General features: G+C 38.7%; 1 protein-coding gene across 3 annotated transcripts in view; it reads right to left on the bottom strand.

The window, feature by feature from the left end:
- The window catches only part of LOC133632694 (far upstream element-binding protein 3-like), a 23597-nt gene extending 6629 nt beyond the window's left edge, over positions 1–16968 (bottom strand). For 2 of the 3 annotated variants that reach the window (XM_062025283.1, XM_062025284.1), the window contains exons 1-10: positions 16352–16498; positions 14785–14902; positions 14645–14675; positions 14505–14551; positions 14338–14409; positions 10921–10978; positions 10669–10831; positions 4887–4985; positions 4722–4823; positions 4547–4649 (exon numbers count right to left, since the gene is read on the bottom strand). In XM_062025283.1, the coding sequence (XP_061881267.1) occupies positions 4547–4649; positions 4722–4823; positions 4887–4985; positions 10669–10831; positions 10921–10978; positions 14338–14409; positions 14505–14551; positions 14645–14675; positions 14785–14902; positions 16352–16444 (886 nt within the window). In that variant the 5' untranslated portion in view covers positions 16445–16498. Of the gene's footprint in view, positions 1–4546; positions 4650–4721; positions 4824–4886; positions 4986–10668; positions 10832–10920; positions 10979–14337; positions 14410–14504; positions 14552–14644; positions 14676–14784; positions 14903–16351; positions 16499–16765 lie in introns of those variants that run through there. The other variant, XM_062025285.1, reaches the window with a different exon arrangement.
- Between the last annotated feature and the right edge of the window lie 256 nt (positions 16969–17224).

The following is a 17224-nucleotide window of genomic DNA, read 5'->3' as shown; positions in this document are numbered from 1 at the left end:
TTGCTGTACACAACGCCAGCCAATCAGGTTAATGACCATGAATTGCACTTTGAAGTGTACACAGCATTTTTATATAGCACCTTTCTCACTCATGGCACAAATAAACCAACACAAAAAGTCAACACATATGGATTAAAGGCCTACTGAAAGCCACTACTAGCGACCACGCAGTCTGATAGTTTATATATCAATGATGACATCTTAACATTATAACACATGCCAATACGGCCGGGTTAACTTATAAAGTGACATTTTAAATTTGCCGCTAAACTTCCGGTTCGAAACGCCTCTGAGGATGACGTATGCGCGTGACGTAGCCCGGGGAACAGAGGTTTGCCTTCCCCATTGAATACAATACAAAAAAGCTCTGTTTTCATTTCATAATTCCACAGTATTCTGGACATCTGTGTTCGTGAATCTGTTGCAATTATGTTCATTGCATTATGGAGAAAGAAGCTGAGCAAGCAAAGAAGAAAGTTGTCGGTGCGGAACGGACGTATTTTTCGAACGAAGTCAGCAACAACAGTACACAGCCGGCGCTTCTTTGTTTACATTCCCGAAAGATGCAGTCAAGATGGAAGAACTCGGATAACAGAGACTCTAACCAGGAGGACTTTTGACTTCGATACACAGACGCCTGTAGAGAACTGGGACAACACAGACTCTTACCAGGATTACTTTGATTTGGATGACAAAGACGCAGACGTGCTACTGTGAGTATGCAGCTTTGGCTTCCAAACATTTGATCGCTTGACCGTATGTGCGCAACTTTTTTAAAATATATAAGCTTTATGAACCTTGGGTTAGGTGAACGGTCTTTTGGGCTGAGTGATTGTGTGTGTTGATCAGGTGTTTGAATTGTATTGGCGTGTTCTATGGAGCTAGGAGCTAGCAGAGGAGCTAGGAGCTAGCATAACAAACACGCAGGTGTTTTTATGCAGGATTAATTTGTGGCATATTAAATATAAGCCTGGTTGTGTTGTGGCTAATAGAGTATATATATGTCTTGTGTTTATTTACTGTTGTAGTCATTCCCAGCTGAATATCAGGTCACCCCCGGCTCTCACAGCATCTTCCCTATCTGAATAGCTTCAACTCCCCACTAGTCCTTCACTTGCACTTTACTCATCCACAAATCTTTCATCCTCGCTCAAATTAATGGGGAAATTGTTGCTTTCTCGGTCCAAATCTCTCTCACTTCTGGCGGCCATCATTGTAAACAATAGGGAACTTTGCGTATATGTTCAACTGACTACGTCACGCTACTTCCGGTAGGTGCAAGCCTTTTTTTTATCAGATACCAAAAGTTGCAATCTTTATCGTCGTTGTTCTATACTAAATCCTTTCAGCAAAAATATGGCAATATCGCGAAATGATCAAGTATGACACATAGAATAGATCTGCTATCCCCGTTTAAATAAAAAAAAATCATTTCAGTAGGCCTTTAAGTGGCACTAATCACATTTTTTTAAATTGATAAATAGTCGTAAAAAATTAGAATCGAGATTAGACTGAACTTTTTTCTGACACCCCTAATATGTAGTGTAATATGTTTTGGAGGGTTCTAATCTCACGGACATCAGCGTCAGCTTATTTTTCAGATCACTTGCGTTACCATGAATTGATTAAAGTGGACCCCGACTTAAACAAGTGGAAAAACTTATTGGGGTGTTACCATTTAGTGGTCAATTGTACGGAATATGTACTGTACTGTGCAATCTACTAATAAAAGTCTCAATCAATCAACAAAGTACAGGTCTGGACTCAAAATGATACAATCAGTCAAATTCAAGCCAGTCCGCAAGCCACTCCTCACCAGGCTGAAAAATGACACGGAGCGCATCAAGAAAGTAAGCAACCTCACCATAGCCGCCGATAAAACCACAAACTTCTACAGAATGGACATACCAGAGCATAACACTTTACTGGACAGAAGCATCACCAAATCATCAGGCATGTGATTTGACCACAATGAAAAAGACTGAAAAAATTTCCGGGGGTCTGGGGGACGAAGGCCCCCAGCCAGGTCCTGGTTTTTCACCAATTTAACATGCTAAAATGAACAAAGACAGCACCATTTGAAGAAAATATTTGAGTGTTTAAAGACATGAAAACATGATTAATAGAACATACATAAGCCAATGATCCTAATGAATCACTGTATATGGTTCAGTCCCAACAGTATTTAGTCACTAATATTTACATCTTGTGTTCATTTCACATCCACATTGATCAGTGTTATTATCTACACTTTATTTACAGTATTACCACATTACTTCAGTTCATGTAATGTAATGTAAACATTCAATTCTTTTCGCCAAAATAGGATATACATTTATGAAAATAATTAAACATGTTTAGTACTGTTTACTCATATTTGAAAATAGGAAATAATAATAATGTGAGGACATATTGCATGAAACAAGTGTGAAAATATTTACCTTCAAGATTGTTACACCACTGACAATAGTTTCAACAGACTACATAAGAACTTAATATTACAAAATAGTATTATATGCAAATTTATTTCAAATAAATTGTTAACTGTATTCAATAATGCGACTCTTTGAATTTCTGTCATTTCATAATATATTTTCACGTGGCTTTTTATTTTTAGAAAAACCCATTTATATTTTGCTAAGCAATAATTGGTTAATATTTAAAACAAACATGCATATTTTGCAAGCAAATATTTTTTAGCTTACCTCATTATTAACAACCCTGTCTGCAACTGAAGTGGGTGGATCTTTCCTCTCCATGTCTACGGCAGTTGTCGATGTAAACAAATTTGTTTACAACCTTACGGATGAAGTCCGTAAGGTTTGCTCACTTTCGGTTGACATCCAAAAGTAGCAGCTAGTGAAAAGTTTGTTTTCCTTGCTTCAAGTTGTTTCATATGTTTTTGGCGTTGCGCATGTACTTCCAAAGCCTTGAAACCTTGTGATCCATCGTCAATATTATCATGACACCACGTGCACAAAACCCTTCCGGGACGATCGATTTTCCGAATAAAATCACCGAACAAAGTCGTAACTTTCTTCTTCCCAACAGTATCAGTGATTTCCCTTTCCATCCAGTCCCATCCAAACTTATTTTTGACATGTTTATCAATTTCTTTTACTCGTAAAGCGTCCTTTCTCTCGAGAACCGACATTGTTTACATATGGAAAATGGCCGTAATAACCATTATGAATGATGACGTTATTAACGTCATCATTCATAACAGATGTCCTGATTGGTCACAAGGAACATATCGACCAATCAACTACGGCGTAATATAAACTACGTCTCGAATCTTGATTTAGGGTCGGAAAAAAACAGGAGATTTTTTTTTTTTTCTTCCCGAGATTAAAAAAGACGGAATTCCGACTTTAGACGGAAAAATCACATGCCTGAATCATACAAAAAAGCACAACCCAACACTTTACAGAGCATCCACCTGGAAAATAAACGGATCGCGGCTGAACTGGATATTGAGGACATGGTGGACGCTACAGCCAACAAGGAAGCCTTCATCACATTGAAGGACCACAAACACAACTTCACAAATAACCCATCATGCCGACTAATAAACACAACTAAATCCGAAATAGGAAAAATCAGCAAAATAATCCCGGACAGAGTCAACACAAAAATCACGGACAAAACACCCCTCAACCAATGGAGAAATACAGCAGCGGTAATCAGATGGTTTAACAACACCCAAGACAAACAACAGCACAACTTTATCTCCTTCGATATCGAAGAATTTGACCCTTCCATCACACAAGACCTACTGACTCAAGCACTAGACTTCGCCTCGGACTACGACTCAATCACAGGCAAGGAAAGAAACATCATCATCCGCGCAAAGAACTCCATCCTCATCCGCAACAGCACACCATGGCAAAAAAAGAACAATTCAACATTCGACGTCACTATGGGGAGTTTTGACGGAGCAGAAACGTGTGAACTCGTTGGGAGTTTCCTCCTCTCCCAGCTCACTAGCCTCAACCTGAACCTTGGTATTTACCGTGATGACGGACTGGCAGTGTGTCGCGCCTCGCCAAGAAGCAGCGAGAATACCAAGAAGCGCATATGCCAAATCTTCAAAGAGAACGGCCTACGGATCACGATTGAAGCCAACAAGCAAACCGTCAACTTCCTCGACGTCACTTTCAACCTGAAGAATTGTAGCTGAGATAGGCTCCAGCGCCCCCGGAGGGAATAAGCGGTAGAAAATGGATGGATGGACATACACACACACACACACACACACACACACACACACACACACACACACACACACACACACACACACACACACACACACACACACACACACACACACACACACACACACACACACACACACACACACACACACACACACACACACACACACACACACACACACACACACACACACACACACACACACACACACACACACACATGCAGTCTGCTTTCGGCCAAATGTTATTAGCCCCAATGCGTCCCGTAAAGTCAAAAAAATCCTTCTAGCACACCGCTGTTCTAGAAGGACATCAAAGTCCAAGGAGCACACCTGTCTTAAACTGGATCCGCACTCCGGCGTCATTTTGGATCTTCTTGATCATTTCTCCATTGCGGCCGATGACGATGCCAACCGCGAACCTGGGAACAGGAACCTGCGGGGACAAGAACCACCGTAAGTGTGCCTTCTAGCAAAAATAAGGTGCGCTTGTTTTAACGAGCCGTACGTCCAGGTTGGTTCCTCCCAGCCGCGCGGAGAAGTCACTGCGTCCTGACCGGAAGTCTGCGTCCTTGTCTCGGATCACCTCCAACACCAGCTCCTTGGCAGCCTGGAATGCGGAACCTTAAAAAAACAAACTTCTAGAAGACACTCATGGACGGCCGTGTCGCACCTGAACTTTGTACGGGTCCCCGGAGATGCGGAGGGGCTTGTCGGCTCCCGTTGGCATCGGACCGTCCTGGATCATCATCATCTTCACGCCTGCACGCTCCTGACACACACATGCCAAGCATCACTAATCAATCCATAACCAATTGATAAGCACTAATAATCAATGAAAGATCAATGAATATTCACCATCAGAAACTAGAGATCCACCGATATCAGGCAGTTTCATGTGAATCTGTATCGGCCTTCTTTTTATCAGTATCGCTTTTTACCAGAACTACATCAGCAGATACAATAAATACACACATGATAACAGTATTTACTATTCAAAATAAACATTAGTGAAGTACAACAAAAATCATTGTCATTGTCAATAATTCTCTCTAAATATCTTTTGATATATGACAGGCTATTTATTGCTTGGCACTCAGCATCAAGGCTTGGAATTGGGGGTTACATCACCAAAAATGATTCCCGGGCGCGGCCACAGCTGCTGCTCACTGCTCCCCTCACCTCCCAGGGGGTGATCGAGGGTGATGGGTCAAATGCAGAGAATAATTTCGCCACACCTAGTGTGATTGTGACTATCATTGGTACTTTAACTTGAACTTAATTGGAGTTATTGTGAGAATTCTTCTAAATGTTATGTACCGTATTTTTCGGAGTATAAGTCGCTCCGGAGTGTAAGTCGCACTGGCCGAAAATGCATAATAAAGAAGGAAAAAAAAAAATATATATAAGTTGCACTGGAATATAAGTCGCATTTTTGGGGGAATTTTATTTGCTAAAAGCCAACAGCAAGAATAGACATTTGAAAGGCAATTTAAAATGTCTAAAGAATAGTGAACAACAGGCTGAATAAGTGTACGTTATATGAGGCATAAATAACCAACTGCTATGTTAACGTAACATATTATGGTAAGAGTCATTCAAATAACTAAACAATCTGTCACTCCTAAATCCCATGAAATCTTATACGTCTAGTCTCTTACGTGAATGAGATCAATAATACTATTGGATATTTTACGCTAATGTGTTCATCATTTCACACAAGTCGCTCCTGAGTATAAGTCGCACCCCCGGCCAAACTATGAAAAAAACTGCAACTTATAGTCCGAAAAATACGGTAAATGGTAAGTTACATGACACAAAAGTGTCAAGTTATATGACATTTAATTTCGTAAATGTCAAGTTACATGTCATATAAATGTTAAGTTACATGACACAAAAGTGTCAAGTTACATGGCATTTAATGTCGTAAACGTCAAGTTACATGACATTTAATGTCATAAATGTCAAGTTACATGACATTTAATGTCGTAAATGTCAAGTTACATGACATTTAATGTCATATAAATGTAAAAAAAACATGTTTTTTAATGTCATATAAATGTCAAGTTACATGACATTTAATGTTATGTAAATGTAAAAAAAAACATGTAATTTAATGTCATATAAATGTCAAGTTACATGACATTTAATGTCATATAAATGTAAAAAAAAACCCATGTAATTTAATGTCATATAAATGTCAAGTTACATGACATTTAATGTCGTAAATGTCAAGTTACATGACATTTAATGTCATATAAATGTAAAAAAAACATGTTTTTTAATGTCATATAAATGTCAAGTTACATGACATTTAATGTCATATAAATGTAAAAAAACCCCATGTAATTTAAAGTCATATAAATGTCAAGTTACATGACATTTAATGTCATATAAATGTAAAAAAAACCCATGTAATTTAATGTCATATAAATGTCAAGTTACATGACATTTAATGTCATATGAATGTAAAAAAAACCATGTAATTTAATGTCAAATAAATGTCAAGTTACATGACATTTAATGTCAAATAAATGTAAAAAAACCCCCATGTAATTTAATGTCATATAAATGTCAAGTTACATGACATTTAATGTCAAATAAATGTAAAAAAAAAACATGTAATTTAATGTCATATAAATGTCAAGTTACATGACATTTAATGTCGTAAATGTCAAGTTACATGACATTTAATGTCATATAAATGTAAAAAAAACATGTTTTTTAATGTCATATAAATGTCAAGTTACATGACATTAAATGTTATGTAAATGTCAAGTTACATGACATTTAATGTCATATAAATGTAAAAAAAACATGTAATTTAATGTCATATAAATGTCAAGTTACATGACATTTAATGTCAAATAAATGTAAAAAAAACCCATGTAATTTAATGTCATATAAATGTCAAGTTACATGACATTTAATGTCAAATAAATGTAAAAAAAAACCATGTAATTTAATGTCATATAAATGTCAAGTTACATGACATTTAATGTCGTAAATGTCAAGTTACATGACATTTAATGTCATATAAATGTAAAAAAAACATGTTTTTTAATGTCATATAAATGTCAAGTTACATGACATTAAATGTTATGTAAATGTCAAGTTACATGACATTTAATGTCATATAAATGTAAAAAAACCCATGTAATTTAATGTCATATAAATGTCAAGTTACATGACATTTAATGTCAAATAAATGTAAAAAAACCCCATGTAATTTAATGTCATATAAATGTCAAGTTACATGACATTTAATGTCAAATAAATGTAAAAAAAACCCATGTAATTTAATGTCATATAAATGTCAAGTTACATGACATTTAATGTCGTAAATGTCAAGTTACATGACATTTAATGTCATATAAATGTAAAAAAAACATGTTTTTTAATGTCATATAAATGTCAAGTTACATGACATTAAATGTTATGTAAATGTCAAGTTACATTACATTTAATGTCATATAAATGTAAAAAAACCCATGTAATTTAATGTCATATAAATGTCAAGTTACATGACATTTAATGTCATATAAATGTAAAAAAAACCATGTAATTTAATGTCATATAAATGTCAAGTTACATGACATTTAATGTCATATAAATGTAAAAAAAAAAGTAATTTAATGTCATATAAATGTCAAGTTACATGACATTTAATGTCATATAAATGTAAAAAAACCCATGTAATTTAATGTCATATAAATGTCAAGTTACATGACATTTAATGTCATATAAATGTAAAAAAACCCATGTAATTTAATGTCATATAAATGTCAAGTTACATGTCATTTAATGTCATATAAATGTAAAAAACCATGTAATTTATTGTCATACAAATGTCAAGTTATATGACATTAAATGTTATTTAAATGTCATAGAAATGTCAAGTTATATGACATTAAATGTTATGTAAATGTCATATAAATGTCAAGTTACATGACATTTAATGTCATATAAATGTAAAAAAACATGTAATTTAATGTCATATAAATGTCAAGTTACATGTCATTTAATGTCATATAAATGTAAAAAAAATTGTAATTTAATGTCATATAAATGTCAAGTTACATGACATTTAATGTCATATAAATGTAAAAAAAACCCATATAATTTAATGTCATATAAATGTCAAGTTATATGACATTAAATGTTATGTAAATGTCATATAAATGTCAAGTTACATGACATTAAATTTTATGTAAATGTCAAGTTACATGACATTAAATGTTATGTAAATGTCATAAATGTCTTGTTACATGACATTAAATGTTATGTAAATGTCATACAAATGTCAAGTTACATGAAATTAAATGTCATGTAAATGTCATATAAATGTCAAGTTACATGAAATTAAATGTTATGTAAATGTCATATAAATGTCAAGTTACATGACATCAAATGTTATGTAAATGTCATATAAATGTCAAGTTACATGACATTAAATGTCATAAATGTAAAAAAAACATGTTGTTTTTTAATGTCATATAAATGTCAAGTTACATGACATTAAATGTTATGTAAATGTCATATAAATGTCAAGTTACATGACATTTAATGTCATATAAATGTAAAAAAAATGTTGTTTTTTAATGTAAAAAAACCCACGTAATTTAATGTCACATATATGTCAAGTTACATGACATTTAATGTCATATAAATGTTAAAAAAAACATGTAATTTAATGTCACATAAATGTCAAGTTACATGACATTTAATGTCATATAAATGTAAAAAAAACCCACGTAATTTAATGTCACATAAATGTCAAGTTACATGACATTTAATGTCATATAAATGTAAAAAAAACCCACGTAATTTAATGTCACATATATGTCAAGCTACATGACATTTAATGTCACATAAATGTCAAGTTACATGACATTTAATGTCATATAAATGTAAAAAAAACCCACGTAATTTAATGTCACATATATGTCAAGCTACATGACATTTAATGTCATATAAATGTAAAAAAAACCCATGTAATTTAATGTCACATAAATGTCAAGTTACATGACATTTAATGTCATATAAATGTAAACAAATATGTAATTGAATGTCATATAAATGTCAAGTTACATGACATTTAATGTCATATAAATGTAAAAAAAAAAAAAAGTAATTTAATGTCATATAAATGTCAAGTTATATGACATTAAATGTTATGTAAATGTCATATATATGTCAAGTTACATGACATTAAATTTTATGTAAATGTCAAGTTACATGACATTAAATGTTATGTAAATGTCATAAATGTCAAGTTACATGACATTAAATGTTATGTAAATGTCAAGTTACATGACATTAAATGTTATGTAAATGTAGAGTTACATGACATTAAATGTTATGTTAATGTCATGTAAATGTCATATAAATGTCAAGTTACATGACATTAAATGTTATGTAAATGTCATAAATGTCAAGTTACATGACATTAAATGTTATGTAAATGTCATATAAATGTCAAGTTACATGACATTAAATGTTATGTAAATGTCATATAAATGTCAAGTTACATGACATTAAATGTTATGTAAATGTCATATAAATGTCAAGTTACATGACATTAAATGTTATGTAAATGTCATACAAATGTCAAGTTACATGACATTAAATGTTATGTAAATGTCATATAAATGTCAAGTTACATGACATTAAACGTTATGTAAATGTCATATAAATGTCAAGTTACATGACATTAAATATTGCCTGCAGTACATCAAAACGTTTTTGTAGGGCAATCCAGTTTTTGTCCTTCTTTGCAGGTGTCTTACTGTTCCCGTTTTTGTTAGTTTTTGGCTACTGCTTGAGAAGCCTTGGCCCAGCATGGGCTCATTAAAGCAGCGCCACCAGTTCCATGTTCTGTGATTGAATGAGATGACGCAACAGAGACGGACGGACAAGAAGACGGCAGAAACCGTGAAAGTCCAAACTTTGTGTGAATGTCTTGACAAATAGGATCATTTTATAGAAGTGATGAAGAGCAGGCAGCAGCTCACACATTCTCATACTTTCTGTAACATCCAGGAAGACATGATGTCAGCCATCTTTAAAAATGGTCTCAACTATAAATCTACGTGAAGGAGCCCAGGATTGTTTCTATTGAAATGTTGGCAATATTTCAGGACACCTTACCATGAATTACATCCATAAAGTGTCATAAAATGGAGTAGATGAGTTATTGTGATGTAGAGAAATGTCTTTATTTTGATTTTTTTGGACCAATTATTGTGATATTTCCCACATTAGCGTCGCATAAAACATTATGTCGCTACATTTCCTCAAAAATAATGTGAAAAAAGCCAACTTAAAGCCTTGTCCAGCTGTTGAAATCACTTTTACTGCCATTGAATATTGGTTATCGGCCTGATCGACCACTAATAATCGGTCGATCTCTATCAGAAACAAATCAATCGATGAAATATTGATCCGATTGTTACCTGCAGCTGTTTGATGGTTTCTCCTCCTCGACCAATCACGAGCCCCACCTTACTGGCTGGGATCAGCATCTCATGCACCAGGGCCCCGCCTTCCCCGTCGCCGTGGAAACCGGGACCATTTCTACAGCGCTCCACGATCTGGATCAACAGCCGCTTTGCCTGTCTGCGCGTACACACACACACACACAGACACACACACACACAGTGAGCTGGTGACATCATCACAGTAAGTGGGTGGAGCTTCAGACTCACTCGATGCACTCTGGAGTCCCAGTCAGGGAACACGGACGCTCCATCAGACCTCCACTGTCTACACACACACACACACACACTATGAAGATAATACAATTCCTTAAAGGGGAACTGCACTTTTTTGGGATATTTGCTTTCACTCGCATACAAAACATTACATACCCCACCCCCAATCCAATGCCCTTGACGCAAATCCCATAGGGGTGATGGAAGGATGGGCAGCGCCTGAGAGCTGCGGCCTGCCACCATGGCCCCCCCCCCCTCCCCTCTGTTGCTAGACATCTGGAGATGTACGTTGTAATATGTATATGTGCTTTGCTATGGAGGGTTTTTTCCCACTCCAGGAGCCCAGTCTAGATTGTATTTTTTTTACTCATCCTTCCCCAGCGTTGACCTTTTTCCCATCTTTTACGGGGCGACCCATCAGCGTTTCTGTTCTGTAACCCTGCACACTGTTTGTTTGTCTAATCTTGAACAGGTTTGTGCTGAAAACAAAGTTTCGTTGTAGTTGTGCAATGACAACAAAGACCTATCCTATCCTATCATTCACAATCCTTATGTAAGACAACAACTTTTTTTATGAATTCTAACTCGTAAAACACGGCAAGTAGGAGGTGGCTAACAACGCGGCTAATAGGAGTCATCTATTGCGGCCATAATGTCAATGAACTGCCAACAATACTTCATTTACATCTCGTGACCTGAATATTAACCAGGCATTGGAGATATTGTTATCATAAGGGCTAACGCAGAGGAACTACTTTTAAGTGGTGCCGTGGTCACAGAGCACTAACTAGCTTATGCTGCTATATTGACATAGTGAGCTGCTGCATCGCCTCGGAGTTGGTGAAATTCTAGATTATAAATCATGCCTCTCACCTGGATAGTAGAAGGTTGTGGACATAAATCGAACTTTGACATCCAAACGATCTGGCGAGCGAGATGGCGAGAAAGACAAAAAAAAAAACGGTGCTGTTTTTTTACCCCTGGATTATGATGAATTCTTTATCTAAACGTGAAGATATAAACATCCCATCAGTCTGCATCCCAGTGAGAGCAGACATTGTACAGTAAGTGATTGTTTTATTATGTTCGTAGTTTGTATTTCTTGTTTCGGATAGGATAGACTTGTATTTATCCCACAATGCGGAAATGACATACGTTAGCATTACATCACATTAGCACTTAGCGATACTGCAACTTGCCGGATCTGCTTATTACTCAGCTTCTAAAACTCGTAAAAAAACAAGATAGAACATTTCAAGCATGCAATTAAAGGCTCTTATTAAGCCAGAACAATATTGTATGTTTCCTCTGCTAAGAAAGTATATTGTGTCTATTTATTTTAGTTAAAAAAAATTCAACTCAGGTAAAATATTGTAGCGTGTGTATAAGTACTTTTGAGCACATTCAACAATACCACAATAATAATGACAGCTGTGATAATATTGGTCACAATAACTTTATTTAGCCATTTTGTTTATAGTTTTGGTTGTGTATAATTGAGGGTCACCCTCCCCCCTCCTCAACAGAACCTATTTTATTGCTTTTGGTTGTGATTTGTATTCAAGTGCGACATTTAGCTAACAGACAAAGTACATTTTATTTGTATTACCGTATTTTCTGGACTATAAGGCGCACGTAAAATAATTGTTTCCCCCCTCAAAACTCGACAGTGCGCCTTATAACCCGGTGCGCCTAATGTACGGAATAGTTCTGGTTTTGCTTACCAACCTCAATTTTATTTGGTACATGGTGTAGTGATAAGTGTGACCAGTAGATGGCAGTCAAACATAAGAGATACGTGTAGACTGCAATATGACGGCAGTAAACAACACCAAAATGTTAAATGTTCCATTGAAAATATAGAACATGACACACGGCGCTCAAAAATCGATCAAAATGTTTTAGTAGGACTTTGGTAAGCTATGAAGCCACACCACTTGATGGATTGTACTGTGCTTCAACATAGTGTGTATAAGGTAAGACATATTATCTGCCGCTTTGTTTCGCAATATTACGCAAAATAAAATTTTCTTACCTTCTGGTACCTGCTGATCTGTATTTGGGATCTGCATAAATCCTGAAAAGTTGCGTGCGTCCGCCTTTGTAGTCCGTGCCGACAACGTAGTTGATAAGCTTCTTCTTTTTCTCTATCTTCTTGTTATGTGACATTCATTACTCCGGTACTGTTGACTTGTTCTGTATTTTGTACAGTATTTTGTACAGGATTGCTTATTATTTTTATTGGATAGTAGTCTGTTTATTTCAATTCTTGTTTTTTATCTTTATTACTTCTTGTGTAATTTATTTTTTATCCCATATTGGTTTCCACTACCGCACCTTAATTTGGAGTCCTTAATCTCGTTATATGCATATACAGTATAATGACAATAAAGTCCATTCTATTCTATTCTTCTATCCTCCACTGTTGACATTTCTAATATAAAGTAGTGTAAAGTTCTTACTTATATCTGTCAGTAAACTCACCATGAAAGCACTAAAACATACCGGTGTAGTGACTTTACATTATTCACCCAAGGAACTTTAGTTATTAGAGAGTTCCGGTCGGACGGTTTTACACGGGACACATTTCGGGCGTTGTTGTTGCACTAGTGAGCCACGGATGAGGAAAATGCTGCTCCGTTATTGATTGAAGTAAAGTGTGAATGTCATTAAAACAGTTAGCGCCATCTTTTGACACTTCCCCCACTCCCGTCCTTGCACGCTACACCGCTACGACGAAAATGACGGGGAGAAGACGCTGTCCAAGTGGAGGCACGTAAATAAGAGCGCCCACAAATCGGTGCATCTTGAAGAGACTGTCAGAAAGTGACTTGAACATCATCTATGCAATATTTTGAGCACCATTACATGTTATGTAGACCACAATTCATCATAATATGACTCCTTTAATGCGCCTTATCATCCGATGCGCCTTTTGTACGAAAAATGATCAAAAATAGACCATTCATCGGCGGTGCGCCTTATGGTTCAGAAAACACGGTATTTGTTTAACTTGGCATCGAAATGCACGGGAAATAGAGTTAATTGCATTATAATGAATATGTTGTGTTGTCATGACGTCAGTGGTTCATCTGGTCACATCCAAATATAGTATGATTTTATTGTCATCATTTTTGTATCCCTTTAATTTAGGTAGCCAGGGACCGCAGATGGAAATGAGCTATTTAGCTATAATCTGGTACAGAACATATCTGTCTTTAAGCTTAATGTTTCTGTGCATCGTCCCTCCAAATAAAGACTAAACTTAACTAAAATAATGGCAGTAATATCCTTTAATCGGCCATCATTTGGAGGTCAACATTTCGTCCAGCAAAATTTGTTATCGGCCGAGGCAAAATTCCCCCCCCAAAAAGTGCAGTTTCCCTTTCAGACAGGTTCTGACCCACTCACCGGCGGCGATCTGGATCTTACAACCCGACTCTAACTGGATTCTGGTGATTTGTTCTCCGCCTCTGCCAATGACTGTGACACACACACACACACACACACACACACACTGTTGTCATTCATACACACACGTGTGCAAGTCAAGGTGAAAGGTCACGGGTCCAACTTACTGAAACCCACCATCCTGTCAGGAACCTTGTAGTCTTCGGTCATCACCCTGAAACACAACAACATCTACCTCACCTACACAAACACCTGTGTGTGTGTGTGTGTGTGTGTGTGTGTGTGTGTGTGTGTGTGTGTGTTGTACCGTTGGTGCCCCACTGCTGACAGCTGATTACCTGCACACACACACAGAAAATAACACAAAAATAATATGAACAATAAAAGCCATCATTGGTCCAAGACAAGTTGTGCGATGGCGGTCCGCCAAAAGGCGTGGACGCTGACCTGCGTCCTCCACGGCTCGCTTTTGTCCGGCGTAGTACAGCGAGGGTTCGCCGCTCGCCGCCGAGCTGTTGATGTGTGTCACGCCGCCGCTGCCGTCGCCGCCCATCTTGCCCACCATCTGAACACAAGCACAGCACCTCAGCGCGGTTGCTAACAGGAAGTTAGTTCCTGTGATGACAGTTCCGGCGAGATCGTGACGTCACGTGCGTATTCCGAATAATCGGGGTCGTGACCTGTGACGTAGTTTGGGCAGTTTACGTAAGTTAGCCGGTCAACACAAGTTTGCAACTTGCTGGACTAGAAGCATCCAGGCTGGTCCTGGTTCCGGTTGTCGGTTCTGAGAAGTCCAACAGGTTGTCATCCTCACTACCCCTCCTCCCCACCGTCGCTGCCCATCTTGCCCACCATCTGAACACAAGCACAGCACCTCAGCTAACAGGAAGTTAGTTCCTGTGATGACAGCGAGGGGGGTTCCAGGCAAGATCGTGACGTCACGTGCGTATTCCGAATAATCGGGGTCGTGACCTGTGACATAGTTTGGGCAGTTTACGTAAGTTAGCTGGTCAACACAAGTTTGCAACTTGCTAAACTAGAAGCATCCGTCCGGCCTGGTCCTCGGTTCCGGTTGTCGGTTCCAAGAAGTCCATCGGGTTGTCATCCTCACTACCCCCCCCCCACTACCCCTCCTCCCCACCATCTGAACACAAGCACAGCACCTCAGCGTGGTCGCTAACAGGAAGTTAGCTGTGATGACAGCGAGGGGGGATCCAGGCGAGATCGTGACGTCACATGCTTATTCCGAATAATCGGGGTCGTGACCTGTGACGTAGTTTGGGCAGTTTACGTAAGTTAGCCGGTCAACACAAGTTTGCAACTTGCTGGACTAGAAGCATCCGTCCGGGCTGGTTCTGGTCCTCGGTTCCGGTTCCAAGAAGTCCATCAGGTTGTCATCCTCACTAACCCCCCCCCCCACTACCCATCTTGCCCACCATCTGAACACAAGCACAGCACCTCAGCGTGGTCGCTAACAGGAAGTTAGTTCCTGTGATGACAGCGAGGGGGGTTCCAGGCAAGATCGTGACGTCACGTGCGTATTCCGAATAATCGGGGTCGTGACCTGTGACGTAGTTTGGGCAGTTTACGTAAGTTAGCTGGTCAACACAAGTTTGCAACTTAATGGACTAGAAGCATCCGTCCGGGCTGGTCCCGCTCCTCGGTTCCGGTTGTCGGTTCCGAGAAGTCCAACAGGTTGTCATCCTCACCGCCCCCCCACACCCAACCCGCCACCCGTCGGCGTGACAGCCCCCCCACCCCAAAGTCCCCCAAACTAAGTCACTAAGTCACCCGGCACGTGCGAGTCGCCTACAAAGTTGTGAAAAGTGCCAACGACTAGTTAGCTGGTTAGCCTGCTAGCTTCTGCGCGTGCGCGTGCGCGCGTGTTTGACGGCGCGCACAAGTTTTAGCGAGCGGCGCCGCGAACGCCGATAAAAGTGCTTCGACGTGACCGGAGAGACCCGACTGGACTGCGGGGCGAGTGCGCGCGGAAGCCCCGGGCGCGGTGTGTTACCTGCCGGGCCCGCTGCAAGACGTCGGCCAGGCCGTCCGACTTGAGCCCCGGCTGGCTGATCGAGGCCTGTCCCTGCACCAGCTCCGCCATCATAGCGCCACTAGCTAGTGAGCTAGCCACCAGCTAACATTAGCCGCTAGCCTTAGCCGCCGAGGCTAGCTGGGCTCCGTCACAGATAGGACGTCGGCGAGAGCGCTCACTCTGACGGGCTCCTGACAAACCGCACCAGCGCTTCTCAAGCTGTACTTTTACTCACAACCACAGTCAATTATTCGGAATGTGCGCTCATTTACAAGTTGAATTGTTAATAGAGTCAAATAACAACATCCACACTGTGGTCGATGCTCAACATGGCGGACTATAATCAAACAAGCAAACCTCCACGGCGGATGAAGGAATAAAGACGAGACTTACGAGTTACGCGGAGTGTGTGTTCCTCAATGGCTACCGGCGAGTTATTTCGCCTCAATAAACATTCTTCCGTCGCCGCAAACGGCCGTTTGTTGTTTAGCGCGCCGAGTGGCTCATCGCGCGGAGCGGACGATCTTTGCCAGTCCTCAGCTGTTGGTGCTGGTTTCCGCTTCCGCGTCCAGTCACGTGGTGGACTCCACAGGTGGACGTGAACTCTCAACTCGGTCCTAAAAGATTTACAACTCTACGTCAGGGTTTTTTTTCAACCTTTTTTTGGAGCCAAAGCACTTTTTTTTTTGGCGGTGAAATAATGCGGAGGCAAACCACCAGCAGAAGTCATTCAAAAACAAAACTCAGTTGACAGTCAAAAGTCGTTGTCGCAATTGTTGGATATGACTTTAAAGCATTGATTGATTGATTGAGACTTTTATTAGTAGATTGCACAGTACAGTACATATTCCG

Source organism: Entelurus aequoreus, linkage group LG17 (genome assembly GCF_033978785.1).
Source record: "Entelurus aequoreus isolate RoL-2023_Sb linkage group LG17, RoL_Eaeq_v1.1, whole genome shotgun sequence".
Classification (NCBI taxonomy): Eukaryota; Metazoa; Chordata; class Actinopteri; order Syngnathiformes; family Syngnathidae; genus Entelurus; species Entelurus aequoreus.
The sequence above is the reverse complement of the archived record's forward strand: the minus strand, read 5'-3'. Positions and strand labels throughout refer to the sequence as shown.